Below are 19,285 nucleotides of genomic sequence, written 5' to 3' on the forward strand. Positions count from 1 at the left end.
TGATGAAAGTTGTAGTGAAGTTTCATCGAAATTGCGTGTGTAGTTTCTGAGAAGAAAGCAAATACCTATTTTGGGGGACAACCCACCCGTAGACGCCAAAAGGGGCAGATTTTTTTTAATGCCGTGAAGAAACTTTGGTACAGCACGGGTGGTGAAGGTTGTGGTGAAGTTTCATCGAAATTGCATGTGTAGTTTCAGAGGAAAAAGCAAATTCCTATTTTGGGGGGTGAGACCTGGATCCATTTTGACCCCCATTAAACCCCCTTAGACTCCAATTTTTTTTTTTAATGCCATGAACAAACTTTAGTCACAACATAAGAAATATCATTTATGCAAAATTTGGTCACAATCCCTTTAGCGGTTTCGGAGAATAAGTTTCAAGTGCTTACGGACGGACTGACGGACGGACAACGCGTCATCGCATAAGCTCCCCTGAACGTCGTTCCAGGTGAGCTAATAATTAACCAGTCATTGTATCTGTGTATCTGTGCATGCAACATATATGTCGTTGCACCACTGAGTTCACCACCAAGTCATTTTAGACATCTTGCGTAGCATTTGTAGCATCACCTGTGCAAAAGAGGCCACGACGGCAGCAAGCAAATCTTCAATCGTCAGATACCATTTTGTCGATACTTTGTCATTGATGAAACCCCATCGTTTGTCTGGAGACATTAGATCTGCACTACGTGGTGGCCGCAGAAGACGAGCTAGTTGATGTTGGTGATCCGCATCCAATCCATTGTTGTTTAAGTAATATAGTCCTGAACATGCAGCGCAACATGCGTGGTTGTGCCGTCTTGTTGGAAGCAGACACTTTCAGCTATTCTCTTGGTCACAAGTCGTAGTACCAGCCAGTTTCTTAACATATACTCCACAGCTATGCTGGTCCATTAAAATATTGTGACCAAATAAATAACTTGAGGACATAATCCTGCCCATATCATCACATGTAGAAGACGATGCTCCAATTCCAATGGGGAATGTGGATCGTCCTAGGACCATAACACCACATTTCGTGTCTGTGAGCTTTGATAGATGGCACATTGATCCGAAAACAACACTTTTCCCAGAGAATGGAGGTACGAGAAATTTGGCGGGGGTAAGGTGACTTTCAGGTCACCTTGTACATTCGCTTGTCATGAAGCTATCTATACTCGAGGATAAAAAGTGCTACTGCACTCCTCGCATTTCCTCGGTGTGCTACGGCACCCCATTGTGTACGTGTCGTGACCTCTGTGGTCGGAGTCATAATTAAATAAATAAAATATCTTTTTCTTCCTGAACCATCAGTATCACATGGAAACATTTCTCTCTCTCTCTCTCTCTCTCTCTCTCTCTCTCTCTCTCTCTCTCTCTCTCTCTCTCTCTTTCTCTCTCTCTGTCTCTCTCTCTCTCTCGCTCTCTATTTTCTCCCTGGAAGAACGGATGTTGGATTATTTTTCGCTATTGTAACCAAATGCCATGAGCTAAGCAAGAAAGCTTTTCAATTGAAATATTGCAAGCTCTGAGCCTTGAAAGTCAAACACGGTTTAATGGAAAGTTTTTGAGGCATGCAACATTACTTTTTTCACTCTGTTAAAATAGTTGCTGAAGTTTCTTTTTCTGTTTCAAATTATTTTTTATAACAGCGCAAAGACATTACATGTGCAGTGTCCCAAAAAACGTTACACAATTCAATGTGAATTTGATATGACTGTGATGACATTATTTTGGGACAGCCTGTGTATGCCATCTTTTTCCTGCCCAACAGTCACAATATGGTGACATAATAGATGTTTTCCAAACAAATTTTCATGCGAGAACAAAGTGGGACAACATGTGATATTCAGTGAATAACAAATAAAGTCTACACTAATCCACTTTTACGTTGCATGGAGTAGGAATCCATGCCGATTTATATAACCTGACTCACCAGAAAGGCGTGATACATCCAGGTTTTCATCACCTCCATTATAATCGTTCTATATTTACCTCTGCCACCGAAGGTGGATGGATGTAATGTTTTCACTCCTGTCTGTTAATCCGTGAACAAGATATCTCAAACAGTTGTGGACGGATTCAGACGAAATTTGGCGGAGAGGTAGCGTATGTAACAAGGATGAAATAATTAGATTCTGGTGAAAATCAAGATTGGAATCCGGCTAGTAGAATTTTTAAAAGTGGTTTTTCACCATTGGGAGATAAGGCCAAAAATGATGTACTGTATAGCAGGATATCTCAAAAAGTTATGGATGGATTTGGAAGAAACTTGGTGGAGAGGTTGCATCTGTGATGAGGAAGAATTGATTCAATTTTGCTGATGATGCGAATCTGGATCCGGATCAGAGAATTATTTAATTTTTAAGTGATTCTTCACCATTGAAAGATCGGGTGAAAAGCGATATATAACATATTTTTTAAAATTGTGGATGAGTTATGACTAAACTTGGTGGATGAGTTTGGTCGGTGACAAGACGAAGTCGATTGGATTTTTGTTCAGGCCCATCAGTGGGATACAAAACGTAAACTGTTCAGCCTGGCAGAGGTATGTGGCCTACCAAGTGCCGATCTAGTTTAATATTGACACTGTCATGATGAAAGTTTGATAAGTTTTTCCACTTTCATCAGTACAATACATACCAGCTTATTGTTGCTCTATTCACTCAATGGTCAGTCATCTCATTACTTTGTATGCAAATACGGCCAAACTCTTTTTGCTCTCTTTTCACCCTCTCCCAATATGCCTCGGACTACCCAACTGCTCTTTTCTTTTGCATTGTCTTCTACTCTCTGTCCCCTTGTTCTTCCATGTGCCTACACTTTGTCGATAAAAAAAACCTTTCCCTTTCTATCTACTCCTTCCTCAACCCGCTCACCTCCTTTATCTCTACTACCATCCCCTTTTCTCCCAATTTTCCCCATTTTGCTCTCACCTGCACCCCCTAACCTACCTGCCCAGCCTCATGCTTTCATAATATGGTTCCATAGTTCAGAAGCAAGTCTAATTTTCTCTGAATTAATGAAAAACTGCTGCTTGACCTGATTTAGTTATATTTGCTGTGAATATTCAGGTTAACTTTGCCAGAATGACCTGCAGCATGAAATTTTGCTCCAAACCAGGAAATGCATGTAATCCGAATCACATTTTGTAACTATGATCAGTACGCAGATTTACGCAAATGAGGGTTATTGCTTCGGCCTCAGACTCGACAGTAGCTGCTTTACCAGAGAAGCAATGGCTGTTAAACTTGATTTCTGTCAATGAGATACAATTCCATTTTCTGCCACTGGGTTTCATCAGGCACTACACTACATGGTCTGTTGGCACAAATTACATGGCAGCTATCTTTGTGCACAAATTGAGGTCAAAGTGAGCATCACCAAACAATGGAGGGCTCACTCCATGCGCATGTGTTGTGCAGTGTTCGAGAACCAGGACAAGATCGTGATCGTGATGGAATACGCAAACCAGGGTGAACTGTACGATTACGTGAGCGAGCGACGGAAGCTTTCCGAATCTGAAGCGCGACGCTTTTTCCGCCAAATGGTCTCTGCGCTGCACCACTGTCACAAGGTGCGTTTAACACTTTGCTTGTGGAATGGAGTACACCCTGATAATTTAGCAATACCTCAGGGTACCTTATTTATTGGGGCATTTTGTCTCGGCTTCAGGAAAGTACCGATGAAACAAATCGAAGAGTGGGATTTCAAACTTGAGCTGGTCATTGTTGTTTGACGTGTATGTATCATTTTAATACATGATGAACTCCTCAATACCTGCAGAACAGTTTGCATGTGGTTCGCAGATGAAGGCATCATCTCAGTAATCCCTAAACGATTTTCCTGGAGGTATAATCAGGACTCGGTTGATGTTAAAACGTATCTGTTGGGGTCAGAGCTGGGTTTCTAGACGTAGCAAGCAAGGCGCCGGCCAGAAGGGAGGCTGGCCTCGTAAGACTCTCCATTTCAAAATATGCAGCAGGCGGCTTTCCAGACAGGAATGTTGAGACTTCATTTCCGTGTGTGTGGTGTCGGGTCGCGCTGGAATGTGTAAGCGCTCCGGGCTTGGATGGTCAGACGGATTTGGGGGTCCTTCCTGTGCGTTTCCTTCCATAGTCTTTTTATTAGTCAGGTGTTCAAATTCCATTGACCCTCCTGCATTGTCAGCGTATGCTGTAATATTATGATAGGCCATTTAAATAATGCTAATGGCAAAATTTAAATTATTTGAAGTATAATAATTCCATGAATATCTGCCTTTTATGTTTAACAACTTGTATAATAATACAGGGCTGGGTTTACGTTCCCCGTGGTCCGAGAGAAGGGAGAAAAAAGGCAGATGAAGAGAAACCTGGCAGAGGGCTTTGAGGCATTGCCAATTCTCTCCTGTTACCAAAAGTTGCTGTTTGTGTACAGCGAATAGCGTTGAAGCTTCATGAGCAATGTGCTATTCTGGGCCTGGAGATTTGTGCAATGGGATTCTTGTCATTTTGGCTTTGTCTGCCTCTTTTCATGCGGCACAATCCAGTCAATGCAGGAGACATTCCAGAGATGTTTCTAAGGCCAATCCGGAGCTTTCTTTGAATATTCTCGCCTCTTTCCTCACCCTCCCTCTCCCCCTCCCCATCCCCCTGCATCCTGCTGTGCCCCCTTTCCCTTCTTCTACTGCCTGCATCCTTTCTGGGTATTCCAATTTGTTAGTCTGGGCCCCCAGGGAAGCATCAACTCTCCCACCCTCCTGCACCACCCTCCTGCCCCACCCTCCCACCACCAACTTGTCTTGAACAAAGGATGGTCATTTTTGAAGGATGCATGTCCTGTGACTCTGCAGAATGGAGTGGTGCATCGAGATCTGAAGTTGGAAAACGTTCTTCTGGATAGCGATTGCAATGTGAAGGTGAGCAAATTGGACAGGAAGTGACAAAGGTTTTATTAAACCTGTAGCAAGAGTCACATCATGACACAGACTCACACCCCAGATGTTTCATAAAACTTTTCATTACCCTCACCTGAGGAGAGGGTATTGCATTTGAGTCCGTTTTGTTTGTCTGTTTGTCTGTCTGTCTGTTTATGTATATATGTATGTATGTATGTATATATATATATATATAGATATATATATATATATATATATATATATATATATAGATATATATATAGATATATATATATATATATATATATATAGATATATATATATATATAGATATATAATATATATATAGATATATATATATATAGATATATATATCCGCACAGAATAAATATGATTTTCTCTGCAACCGTTGGTCCAATTGACAGGAACGTTTCACCATAGGTGCAACTCCACCTGTACAATTTTTAATAATTATGATGTCATAGGTCACGTGGTTCGGCCGCCATCTTGGAAAAAACGAAAAACTTTGCACCTCTCTATCTCCGAAAGCGCTGAATCGAAAAAATTGAGACATGGCTCATTGTAAATAACTCTTCATGGGGAATAAAATGTTAATAATGATGTCATAGGTGCCTCCTTCATGACGTCATCATTCGACAAGTACAAAACTTCATCCTATCAAGATGAAATTTCTTGAATGTCATGTAGGCATAAGTTGGTGGAGAAAAAAAATAAAAATGAAGTCATCGGTCACGTGGTTCGGCCGCCATATTTGTCTTAACACAAAAGCCTTAAAAACCACTGAAAATACATCCTGGCGAGGGTTTGCAATCTCTGATTGCTCTTTCTTGGTTTTTTTGTTTGTGATTGTCAATGGTGTCATCTCAAATTATCCTGTAGATTAATCAATATTACCGTATAAATAGGGAAATAAGTCACCAATTTCGTCTTATCAATGAATTTTGGTCCCTCATACTGGTACCTCCCTCATATGGATTTTATCCTAATATCCCGAAAGCACCACTGCCCATGATCCAAAGAAGCTTTACTAATCCCCAGACATCCAAGATTGCAGACATTAAACTTATTTGCTGATTTTCTGTTGTGTAGCTGAATCTTACTTGTTTCATAATATATTTATATATTAATTTGGATACAAAAAGGCATCCAATACTAAACCTCCCTTGGGTAACGTAGCCTTGGCACTCAATGGCATGAGAGACTGAATGATTATGATGGGGAAGTGGAAAGTGAGGAGGGGCGGATGAGAGTGGGAATAGTAATTTGGAAAAAGGAAGAGAACGGAGAAGGATGGCGATAGGAACGTAGGGCAGTGTGGAGGATTGGGTAGAGAAGGGAAAGAGGGTTGCGATGGCATAGGAGCAATTGAAGGAGTTGAAAGAGGTCGAAAATTGTACCCTTTTACAAACATAATAAATAGATGGCCAACTATGGTGCATGCATGCTTCCATGATGAAGTCATGCTGAATGCATAACATAAAGGGTGGTCTCGTGAGAGGGTATTATTTTCAACAACTAGTGGATGTTTGCAAAATGGAGAGGTGCAATGCAGATTACAAGCATTACTGATTGCATTGCGAACCGGCACAATAAGATGTTTATGATGCATACTCATTCCTTCACGATGGTAATTTTGTAGCTCGCTCATCTTTGTAAAATGAGGTCGAACCAAAAGCCATAATGAAGGGCTATTCTGGATGAGTTCATGTCGAATAGCCATGGGTGAGGTTTCTGCCAAATCACCTGCCCCTTCTTGTGTCTCAATGCCTCAATCACTCGCTCCTTCTTTCTCAAGAAACAGTCAACACTTTTCTGAATGTCTTCAGCCAAAAAGGGCATCATGTACTTGCCAGGCCCTTGCCAGTCCTCAAATGAAGCAAATAATGTAATGGTTGGGACATTGTAGGTCCTTTGTGGGCATACTCGTGGACGAAATTGAAGAGCGAGGTGACACGGGATAAAAAAGCAATGCATTGGCATTGGGGCCTTTGGTCTAGAGTTGGACACAACAAAGCAGGAGAAAGCAGGAGAAAATTTGAGGGTAGAAAACTTTGGAAAGAGCCAATTGGGTATAAAAAGGAGGTTGGGAGAGGTTTGGAGAATGGAGGGAGAGAGAAGATAAATAAATGTGAGGAGGTGGTGTCAAAAACAGCACCAATGTTTGCATTTGCAATACATAGCCCCCAAATATTTAATTAAAGCAATGTCACAAATGAAAAATTATTTTTGGCGATGAACTGAAAATCGTTGATGCGAGCAACTTAATTTTTTTTCTGGATTGAATTGTGCGGCCTTAATTAGCAAGCAAGCAGTTAGCTGATCACTACCTCAGCTGATCACCACTAACTCATGTCATCCCCCATCCATACTCATGATATCTGCTACCTCAAATTAGCCCATTCCACAGCACTCCATTTTTCCAGGTTATTGTGATCCCCCCCCCCATCACCCCTTCTCCCTCACCTATTTTTGTTTGTTAGTTTTCGGTTTATTTATTTATTTTCCTTTTCGTCTCCATCAACCCCTTCCTCCTCTTGCTGTCGTTCAGCTTGTTCATCCCCATGTGTCCTTCTCCCACTCCCCTTGATCTCACTCTCATTTCTACACAGCTGCTTGTGTTTCCCCCTTTCCATGTTGTTCCCTTCCGTTCTGCTCTAGCTCTTCAGCGAGCCTCGATCATGTATACAAAAAAAGTTGTGTGTTTAATCTGCCGGGATTATTTTGCCAATCCAATGCTGCGATTTCTTTGTTCTTGCTTGTGTATTAAAACATTCTTTCTCATCGTCTCTGTGGGAGAGCAAACAGCAGGAGGTAGAGCTGATGGAAAGGAAAGATGGAGGGGGAGGTGGGGTGGAGGATGAAGCGGGTTGAAAATGGTATACGGAGGGGGGTGACTGCTCAGACACAGTTCCAAGCCAAATATTACTAAAAGGAAGTGCAAAAAAGCTCAGGCACTGCACCCTCGCCATTTTCACATTCCGTGTATATTCTGCAAGGGTTACACGAGTTTACTTTAATGCGACATGACACAAACCAGCTACTGCCGTGCATTCCTTGACTACGTGGAGCAGCAAACTGGGGGGTTTGCAGGTCATGGGATTTTGCACTTTAGCAACCTTCTTGTTACCTCCACCACCAAAGGTGGATGGAGGTAATGTTTTCACCCCAGTTTGTCTGTTTGTTTGTGAAGAGGATATCTCAAAACGTTGTGGACGAATTCAGACGAAATTTGATGGAGAGGTTGGGTAGGTGACATTGTGACAAGGACGAAACGTTTAGATTTTGGTGAAGATCCGGATCTGTATCCGAGAAGTTTTTTTAGTGATTCTTTACCATCGAGAGATATGGCAAAAAACAATATATAGCACAATATCTCAAGAAGTTGTGGACGGATTTGGCTGAAACTTGGTGGACAGGTTGGGTGTGTGATAAGGAAGAATTTATGTAATTTTGGTGAATATCTGAATCTCGATCCGGATCAGAGAAATTTTTTTCGTAATTCTTCACCATTGAGTGATAGGGCTAAAACCGATATGTAGCAGGATATCTTAAAACGTTCTGGACGGATTTGGACGAAACTTGATGGACAGGTTGGGTTTGTGACGAGGAATAATCGATTCGATTTTGGTCAAGATACAGATCCAGATGCAAGAATTTTTAAAATATTCAAATGATTCTTCATTGAGTGATCAGGCCAAAAAGAATATATAACATGATATTTCAAAAAGTTATGGAAGATTATGACAAAACTAGGTGGATGAGTTGGTTTGGTGACAAAAACAAGCTGATTAGATTTTGGTTCAGGTCCGAATCCATATCCGGCCCATCAGTGGGATACAAAACATAAACTGTTCAGCCTGGCGGAGGTATACGCTCTACCGAGTGCCGTTCTAGTTAGGAACTGCATTTTTAGTTGACCATGTTTGTTGATATCATCCTCCTATATGCTTTTACCTCTTATTTTGAGATTGCTAACATCCTAGCATTATCACAGAACAATGCCAGGCCATGCTTTTTATTTTTTCTTTTGTATACTTTGAGCTTATAATGATGTCCTCCCACCTCCACCCCATCCTCAAACCTGCTCTATGCATGCAGATCGCAGACTTCGGCCTTTCCAGTGTTTTTCGACGGGGGACTTTTCTGCAAACTTTCTGCGGGAGCCCGCTGTACGCGTCACCGGAGATCGTCAACGGCAGACCTTATCAGGGACCAGAGGTTGGCCGATGTGGTGATTACTTTTAATTAGCGCAATGTAATGTGTTGTTTTTAGCAAAATAATTTTTTCAGGCTTGTAAAGTATTTAAGGTGTATTCAGCTTACGTTGAAGCAAACGTATAGCATATAGAACAAAAGAAGAACCACCTTTGGAGGCCATTTTTCCCCGCAGATTGAGGGTTGGCCTTTTTTGGGCACCGTGGTCCCATTTTTGAAACAATGTTTTATGGCCGGATGCCCTTCCTGCCGCCAACCCTGTGGGTTGCCTCTTGCGACACACAGGGAATTACCAGTGAACTGGTACTCAATTTGCCGACCTCGGAAGGATGACAGGCTGAGTCAACCCCCCTGGTGTTAATTCAGCGATCGACCGGGATTCGAACCCAGGATCCTAGGATCCCAAGCCGCATCCTAACCGCTCAGCCAACACCAGGCTGTATTCTATAGCATGTATAATCTTTAATTCCCTAATTAAATGCACAAATAACAGAATTTTTTTTAAACCACTTTCCTCTTCATTCAGCTGCCCAATGTCCCAAAACAGGAACGAGAGGAACTAACTAACTAACTAACTAACTAACTCATCATTCGTCACATGTATACTTTTCTCTCCTTCCCTTTACTCCCATCTCCTCCCATTTTCTTTCATTTTGGCTCCACAACTCCCCAACTCCCTTGTGTCATCCCTTTCTTTTCGCCATTTTATTTTCTATTGATTCTCCTTGCTCTCTCGCCCAACCACTCCCCTTCCTACAATGCATATGAAATCCGGACATTTCCCCTTGTACTCTATTGTGATATACACATAACGTAAAGGAGACAGTGCAGTGCCCTTTCCCATTGAGGCAGGAATTTGTATTTTGGTTATGGTACCGGTACTAACTCACCTACTCTTCATCGAAGGACATCATGGGATATTTTAACGTTCATAAGCTAATGCTAGCGGAGACGTTCCGAGCTTACCATCCATCTGAGGGACGACACCATTTTGTGATGTAATGCCCTGCCTGTGAAGCACCAATCCAACTGATAGTGGGGTTGAGAATCGTACCCAGATGAGATAGCATCGAGACAAGGTCACTATCTCTGCACCCATCATGTCAGAGAGATAGTTCAGTGATTATATTGTCGTGCGACTCCGGTTAACACCAGAGACCGCGGATAGGCCTAAAGGGTTTTATTCGGAGGCAACAACCAATACGGATTTTACGATGGTCACGCGGGAGGAAGAAGGAAAATGGAAGCTGCGGTAAAAGCGCATACCTGTGGAAGGCGAACGAACTCAAACGGCAAACAAGATTTTAAAGGAATGGAAAATAATACAAGGGTTTATTGAAATAAGAATCGGGACAGAGAAACGCGACGATAATCAAATAATGTAACTAAATTGGGATCCCACACACCGGACTCAGAAACGAACAAAGGAGGATGAATTACGAAAAGAATTGTCTCGTCATGGTGTGTAAAATGGTGCGTGCGGCCTTATCTGTCCCTCGTCTTGTCTTGTGGTCGTCCAACACGGCTCCGTTCGACCCCGATGCACCCACGAGGTCCCTCGCTCCAGCACCACAGCACCGAACACCGCTCCAAGCACAAGCACCGCTCCAAGCACCACAGCACCGAGCACCGCTCCAAGCACCACGAGGTCCCACAGCAGGAAAAGCACCGCGCGTCCAACGCAGGCTAGCGGCTCCAAGCGAGGTCGATCTTCACACACGATCGACCTGCCACGTCCCAGTCAGCTCTCCCGAAGCAAACGTGCCAGAAGCAAGCGAACTCCACTCGGGCTATGACTCGACTCAACTCGGGCTGCGCAAAACGAAGCACCGGATGTCCAAAAGGGCTAGCTGCGCAAACAAGAGCACGAACCGCAAGAGCAAGAGGGCTGCCAGAGCCACAAGAAAGGAAGAGCAAGAAAAAGCTGCAAGAGCTGCCAGAGACGCAAGAGAGACAATGTCCTTCGGCGCGCCCTTAAATAACCTTCCCGCGGTGGTGACGTCAGCCCTGGCGCGTCACCCAATCAGTGCCCTACACAGAATCGCCGGCTGGAGGTCCGTGCTTGCCGTGCTGCCCTCTCACTCGGTCCCTGTTCCGTGGTCATAGCGCATGGCACTCGATGTGGCTAGGCCTGTTGGAGGTGTAATTGGCGGCGGCCATCATCGGCGGTGCCCCGGCCTGGTTTCCTTGCCTGTTCGTCTTTCACAGTCATGTCAGAGAAGGGATTTATTTAGTGTTGTAATAAAGATCCTAACTAAGTGTCTAAATGGGTGCAGTGCCAAAAGGGACAACGATTTGACTACCAGGTGAGACACACGGGCGCTCCTCTTTAATCCCTACGCTACTTATCACTCGAACATCCTGGTATGCTCACAGATATACTCTTAACCGACTAAACGCCTACACATGAAACTTATTACAGGGTAGATTCCTTACCGCGACAGACGAAGCATGTTACCTACGAAGCATGTTACATTAACCTACACAGATCTATCTGGCTCTACATATCACTACCCTACCGACATAACAATATGTTTACTTTTGATTATATCGGCAAAATTTCATCTGATTATAACTGCATTCTCATGCACTGCCTGCAGGGAGTACATCATCTTTAAAATGAGATTTTAAGCTGACTGTCCTGTTTGTACTATGACAGTTAAATATCCCACACAATGTCTAATAAAAGCAAGTCTTTCAGTTAATACCCTTGCCAAAAGTACAAGTTTGACGGCTGTGGTTGAGCACATTCAGTCTCTTTCAAATTATGCTGAATAACCACCGTGGTGGAGCGATGTAGCTGTATCATTTCCATCGTCAGGTTTCTATGTTTGTAATGAAGGATAGTTACCAGATCAGCAATATCGGATTCATTTTATATGCCTGACAGGATAGCTCAGAGGTAGCACACTTGCCTTTCAGGTATTTAGTCTGGGTTCTAATCTTGACCTGTCTATAAAGTGTTTTATTGGTGCTTCATAGACAGACAATTGCATTAACTAGAACGGCACTCGGTAGGGAGCAAACCTCCACCAGGCTGAACAGTTTATGTTTTGTATCCCACTGATCGGCCGGATCTGAAGCCGTACCTAAACCAAAATCAAATCGGCTTGTTATTGCACCTAACCAACCCATCCACCAAGTTTTGTCATAACTCGTCCACATCCTTTTGAAATATCATGTTATCCATCGTTTTTGGTCCTATTTCTCAATGGTGAAGAATTCGAAAAAAAAAAAAGTCATTCCCGTGTTTGGATTTTCACCAAAAATCGAATCGATTCGTCCTTGTTAAACACCCAACCTGTCCACCAAGTTTCGGCCGAATCCATCCACAACTTTTTTAACATATCGTGCTATATATCAGTTTTAGCCCCATCTCTCAATGGTGTGTTGACTCAGCCTGTCATCCTTTCGAGGTCGGCAGGATTATTACCAGCTTACTGGGGTAATGAGCCATTTGAGTATTTTTGCGTCGGAGTGTCGACCCATCCAGGATTGTACTCCTTAGTCAAATGATACTGCCTCGGCAGCTCTGTGTGCCTCAAGGCTTGAAAGGAATGGTTATTATATCGTTTTTGGCCCTATCTCTCAATGGTGAAGAATCATTTTAAAAATTATAGTACCTGGATCTTCACCAAAATTTAATCATTTTGTCCTTATCACATACCCAAACTCTGCACCAAATTTTATCTGGGTCCAGAACTTTTTGAGATAAACCAGTTCACAGATAAACAGACAGACAGACGGGGGTGAAAACATAACCTCCGCCCACCTTAGGTGGCAGAGGTAATGAGTGTGTCGTTCATCGGATAGGACTTTAGGGTGGGAACCCGTCTGCTAACATTTATTGGTGGACGTTACCTAAGCAAGGGTGTCTGGCAAAAGCAGGCGATCATCACAGGCACGTGAGTGGGTCTCTACAAAGTCCTCTCCTCCCCCTCAAGGTGGGGCTCCATAACCTCCACCTCCTAATAGTGCATAATAGACAAATACTCCATAGTAGAGCCTGATTATTAGGCTGAATTAAGTAACACCATGACAACAAAAATATTTTATTTATCTCTAATAACTGTAAAATGTTAAATTGTCTTAAAAAGCATACACCAACCTTAATGATTAACAAAGATCTGTCCTCCATGTGTAAAGTGTGAGCTATATCAACCCAATTTAAAATTATCTGTCATTTTGATGCAGAGAAACCATCTTTCTGCTCTTCGGTTGAAACTTTACCAATTGACTTGGATTTGTTGGCCAGTGTTTGGCATTCCCATCTGAATAATTGGCTCAAGATGCTGCAATCCGGAGTGGAGATTGCATGGCCTGTCCTGTAATTCAAGAAAAAGTATACAAATGTCTACGAATGTCTTTGTCCTGAGTTTGATATATTTGCAAACTCAATGAGCCAAAGAATTAGTTTTATTACAGCAAAGAATTAGTTATATTTTGAGTGAACCAAGTACGGTATGTTTATTTTCTGGTGGCTCGTATCCCCCTAATGTAACCCGTAGTATTATGGAACCAAACTTTTGTCAAACTTTCCTCTATACAACACAACAACAACATGCATTTTAAGGCCATTTTCCCTGCTAGAGCAGGGGTCAGCCCTGCGGTCCCCATGACAATCTTCTCCATCTTGCCCTATTTTCTGCATCTCTCCTTGTTAACCACCTTGACCGCATTTCTTCTTCCACCATCTTTAGCCAAATCTTTCTCGGTCTTCCCCGTCCTCTACTTCCTTCTACATTCATTTCCATCACTCTTCTCAACCAGTCACTTTCATCCTTCCTCAACACATGACCAAACCATCTCAACCTGTTCCTCTTCACAGCATCAATCACAGGCTATATTCCCATCATCTTTCGCAATTCATCATTTGTCTTCCTCTCTCTCAACGATACTCCACACATCCACCGAACCATTCGAATTTCCACCCTTTCCAACCTTCGTTGCTGCTCTACGTTCATTACCCATGTCTCGCTCCCATAAATCATAACACTTCTCACACATGCAGCATACACCTTTCCCTTCAGTTTCAATGACACTCCCCTCCTCATCAGCACGCCACTCAGTTCCCAAAACTTCTTCCATGCACATCTCACTCTAGCAACCGTTGCCGAGTCTGATCCACCTTCTCCATTCAGCATGTCTCCGAGGTAGCAAAATGTTTTCACACCTTCCAGCTTTACGCCGTCTCCAAGATCCAACTTCCAGCTTCACGCTGTCTCCAAGATCCAACTCAACATTTCCTCCATCTGCAACTCCCTCTGTGCACACCTTACATTTGAATGTAGCTGCCACACTGGTTAATGACCCTCTCAGAGCACTGCATTTTTGATGAACCCACTCAGCGCACATTGTACATTGAATGGAGTTCACTCCGACACTCTTCCTGCACACAGCACATGGCCACTTCCCAGTTCTTTCCACCACACCACATGGTTTACCACTTGCCATCACCTTCGTCTTTCCGATATTCACCTTCAGACCTTTTGTCTGAAGACCTTCACGTTTTCATGTTTCACGATTTCCTCTATGAACAAGTTAAACTCCTAAAACTGGCATCACAAAGTTAAAATGACCTTGAGTTTGGAGTTTGTTGCATAGCCCCTTTTGGTCTATTCGCTCACACTTTTTTAACAATGAAAAGGCAGTAGTATTATTACCTAAAGTAGTCCAACTTAAACCCAAAAACCAACCCTAAAAGGCAGTAGTAGTATTTGTAGTAGAAAAGTAATGATTACCTAAAGTCTGGTTGTTAAGTACATTACCCACGGTTCTAAATGATTACCTAAAATCGTATCTTTTTTTTTTTTTAATCGCCTGTAAGTGTTGTTTTTTAATCTTGATTGACCGTGCTGTGCACAGGTGGATAGCTGGGCACTCGGCGTACTGCTGTACACTCTGGTGTACGGTACCATGCCCTTTGACGGCCGTGATTACAAGACGCTTGTGCGGCAGATTAGCCATGGGGAGTACCATGAACCGAGCCAGCCATCCGGTGAGCCGTGACCGTAGGCTAGTGTGAATCATTGGAAAAACCCTCGTGTCACAGCAAATGAGAAAACCTGAAGCGTTTGCGCTTCTTATAAACTGCGCAACTCGCTTACCCTGACTCTCCTTTAAGTTCTCGGTCTGCCATCGGCTGCTCTGAAAAGTATCCATGCTTTTGACTTTCTTCCTGTTTTACTTCCAGTCTTGTCTCGAACGTCACTGGCATTCTTTCTATCCAGTGTTTTTTTTTCTCTCCTCTGGAATTTCCTTCCGCTTTCTTTCTACCATCACCCATAATGCAGTTCATTGAACAAAGCACTTTTCGGCACTTTGCCCTGCTTTTTGTTTTCAGTGTCTGTACTTTATAACATGCATTCTTCATAACCAGGATTTTGCTTTCCATTTCATCACCCAATGATTTTTTTTTTTTTTCTTTCCTGATTATGAAACAAATCATATGTTTCCTAGAAGCTGCGTTTTATTACTCAGTAACCATACACATCCTTTTATTGTTTGCTTGAAGATAGACATTCTTTGATAGGTGGGTGGCACCACCTAAGATTTGTGGTTTCTACAACGGCTGATGCAAAAACAAACCTGCCTTTTCTTGTTGGTTACTAGGGCTTGAGGTTTACTGCAGGCCTGTGTTGTCCTGCCATTTGGTACGGCATGCTTCATGCAGCCTCCAGTGCCCCTGGCAAAGAAATGCCACTCCGTAGCATAAATTCTGAATTCTGAACCTATCTATTGTTTGACTTTGAGGTGATTATGCCTCATTATTTTGTGTGATTTAAAAAATTATTTTATTTGTATGATATTTTGGGGACTGGCAGAATGGCCTAAAGTTGCGCACACACGTCTCTAAGCGGTCTAGCCTGGGCTTGAATCTAGGCCCAGCTATAAACTGTCATCCTATGGTTTCACAGGCAGGGTGATTCATCAATGTTCATGCCATACCTCAGATGGACGTTAAACGGCATCCCATCTGGCAGCATTAGTTGTTGGATGTTAAAGATCCCATGGTGTTTTTCACAAAGAGCCGGTGAGCTCTCGCCGCACCCCGGCCAAATTCCAAATTAATGCCCTAACCTTAGTCGATAGTCAGGTCTGGCCAGCCGTTTTGTGAAAGGCTTTGGCCAAGCTCCCTCCTCTCCTAACTCCCCACACGTCCCGTCCCCCCACCCCACCCTTCCCCAGCTATCCCCACAAGAACGTGAGAATAAATGTGGCTGTTAAAGAAGATGATCTATATGCTATTTTGGTGAATAGAGATTTTTGCAACTACAGTTATTCTCCTGCAGTTAAAATATGCTCCAAAGGGTTTGTCTTATAAAAGTGAGGATGTGTTGGGTCTTTGTAAGTCCATATGCCCCTACTATCCCCAAGCTTTACAGCTTTGAAGAAGTATTTATCTCAATGTGAAGAACAACTTCTTGAAAATGTTGTAACTTTTTCATAATTCTATCTCCTTGCACAGATGCATGTGGTTTAATCCGCTGGATGCTGATGGTCAATCCTGAACGTCGTGCTACAATTGAAGACATTGCCAACCACTGGTGGGTCAACTGGGGCCACAGCATGACTGTGTGTGACTGTGATACTGCAAGCGACGCCAGAGCACCCTCCCCACTTGTTGCTCGCTTCATTGACTTGCATCGGCGTGCGGCCCAGGGCAGGGGAGATACTCGAAGCGAGGGTGGGTCAAAATCAGTGAAAAATATTCCCAAGGTACTGCCGCCTTTCTTGCAAAAGTCTCCAAAAGAAAACAATGTGACACGGCCAATAGAGGAGCATAAGCCTAAGGGTATCCTTAAGAAGAGATCAGAAGAAGAAGATTTTTTGAAGAGCTTGCAAAACTTTACAAATGACGGTGAAGCATCTGTGCTACATTTGTCAAGTGTGAGCAACCACCCAGAGGGAAAGGATGATTTGATCACGGGGCCCAAAATACCCAAAAAGGGCATACTTAAGAAGGTGTCACAGCGTGAGAGTGGATACTATTCCTCTCCTGAGCGTAGTGATTCTACAGATGGACTTGACGCTGTGAGCTTGAGGTCAACGCAGCGCAAATTCAGCACAGGCAATGTGGCGCTGCGAAAGAAAGGAATCCTAAAGCGTGATGGAAAGTTTTTTCCGACTCCAAAGCGTGACGGAGCATCAGGCCCACTCTCAAGAGTTGCTTGCTCTCTAGAAGACCTCCTGGTCTTCGACGAAGTGCAGCCTTTGGAGGAGAAACGCCCACCTCGACTTGGCAGCCGCCCATCAAGCGTGCTCAGTGACGACAGCGTGCTGTCGAGCGAATCCTTTGACCGCTTGGAACTTTCCGGCACTCAACTACCACTGCGAGATGCTGGTGACTCGCACGTCGAGGTCACCATTACGGTTGTGCAGTCAGATATTCGGACCACGCCGTTGGCCCCAGGTCCACAATCTTGGCAAGACCGCAACTATCACGAGACTGCAGGTGTTGGGCACGACGAGTGGGTGCAGACGTACAAGCAAGCTCTCGAGATATGTCGCCGTCTATGCTGACGAGGCACTCCAGCAACGGCTCAGAGTTTCTTCGTTCCCACTGAGGAATGTGGAAGGGTGGGATGAGGAAAGACGGGGCAAATGAGAGCACGATGTGATCGTTCAGCTTGTACCATTTGCCACAAAGTCAGAGACAAGTCATCACTGGGTCATTCAGTTTCGTGAGGCACTGTAACTAAATACTGATATTCCTTACACCTGTTGTTTCTTGACCTATTTATTGTTTTGTATAGATTTTGATCCCTCACCCCCGGTTCGTTTTTTATATGTTCCCCTACTGTGCTTTAAGCTGCAGGATGCAGATCCTCAGCAGTTTGGTAAAACCATTGAGATGTCATTTTATTTTCCAGCAACTCATTGAACCAAAGCGTGAACCTTTCGCTTTAATCATAATTATTATTGTTATTATATTGACGTCTTGAAGCCTTCATCGTATTTAATAGCCACAGCAAAGGCTCTCAAGTCGATTTACATTTCATTTGGCTTGTGGTTCTGTCCCTGCTAACTGGGCCTAATGCTGCAGTCACTGGTGTTGCATCTGCTGTCACCTAAGTCCTCATCTCTGAAAAGCTCTTAACCGTCACGCAAGAAAATTCTAGTTGCAAGTTCACATTTTGACCGAAATGTGCTGATCTGTTATATTTTGCTGGCACCTCTCTATCCCTCAACTGAACCTGATTCTTAATTTATTTCTTCCTGAATGATTAGATTAAAAGTGTATTGATGTAGGCCAATAATGCGACACAGCTTGCACAAATTTCCACGACAGACAACGTGGCCGTTCAACGATGCTGTACATCACTTCCTTATTATTGTACCGATGTGTCTGAGGCGGTTGAAATTTTCGGCCCGATGTAATACCTTCCGGCACAGTTAGCACGGACAGAGCCTTTTGCACATCATCGTGATAGTGGCAATTTTGAGCTGTATTTCAGGTGATTTTGTTTACCGTTTTGTTATTGAAAACCACGTTGAGGGTGAATACTGTTGCGTTCTTCGACATTTCATTCGTGAACATGTGAAATATCGTTTCGTTAACACTTCTGTTGCAATATATCTATTTTTTTTGTTGCAAGATAGATGGACGTGAATTTACATTGACTTGTGTATTTTGGGAGTTTTGAAAATGATTTACTTAAAGGATAGGAAAATATGCCAAAGTGTTTTTCGTTAAGATTAGTATTAATGGACTTTCACCTGGCCTCAGTGTTTCAAAAAACGTGCCATCCTGCAGGAAACTGCTTTGTTTTGGGAGCTCTAATTTGGCTCTGTGAGTTCACAGCATCAGAATAAAATGTTGTTGAGAAATTGATACTTCTGAGTGTTGTCATTTGGTCGTGGAGCACAAACATAACGTATGCAGTAATTTCACATTACTTGTTCAGAAGGATCCATGGGTCTAAAATCTAAATGATGCTGTCAAAATGTGTGTTTTCATCCACTCGGATGAGTAGTTCCTGGGCCTGTCAGGATGGCCTGGAGGTTTGCGTACTCACCCCTGAGCTGTCCAGCCTGGGTTTGAATCTCGGTCTAGCTGGAGTTTCACTGCAAGGATTATTCATCATTATGTTCGTGTTCATAGGATACATGATGAGCCAGTTTTGAGTATACCAATATCGTGTGTGTGTGTGTGTGTGTGTGTGTGTGTGTGTGTGTGTGTGTGTGTGT

General features: G+C 43.2%; 1 protein-coding gene across 2 annotated transcripts in view; it reads left to right on the forward strand.

Annotated features, from left to right (window-relative positions):
• Positions 1–18,929, forward strand: part of LOC137438765 (NUAK family SNF1-like kinase 1) — a 37,674-nt gene extending 18,745 nt beyond the window's left edge. For both annotated transcript variants that reach the window (XM_068134110.2, XM_068134101.2), the window contains exons 4-8: positions 3,405–3,556; positions 4,814–4,879; positions 8,978–9,097; positions 14,960–15,092; positions 16,563–18,929. In XM_068134110.2, coding sequence (XP_067990211.1) covers positions 3,405–3,556; positions 4,814–4,879; positions 8,978–9,097; positions 14,960–15,092; positions 16,563–17,617 — 1,526 coding nt within the window. In that variant the 3' untranslated portion in view covers positions 17,618–18,929. The remainder of the gene's footprint in view (positions 1–3,404; positions 3,557–4,813; positions 4,880–8,977; positions 9,098–14,959; positions 15,093–16,562) is intronic.
• Positions 18,930–19,285: the final 356 nt, after the last annotated feature.

The sequence above is a fragment of the Myxine glutinosa genome, chromosome 1 (assembly GCF_964187855.1).
Source record: "Myxine glutinosa chromosome 1, kmMyxGlut1.1, whole genome shotgun sequence".
Lineage (NCBI taxonomy): Eukaryota > Metazoa > Chordata > Myxini > Myxiniformes > Myxinidae > Myxine > Myxine glutinosa.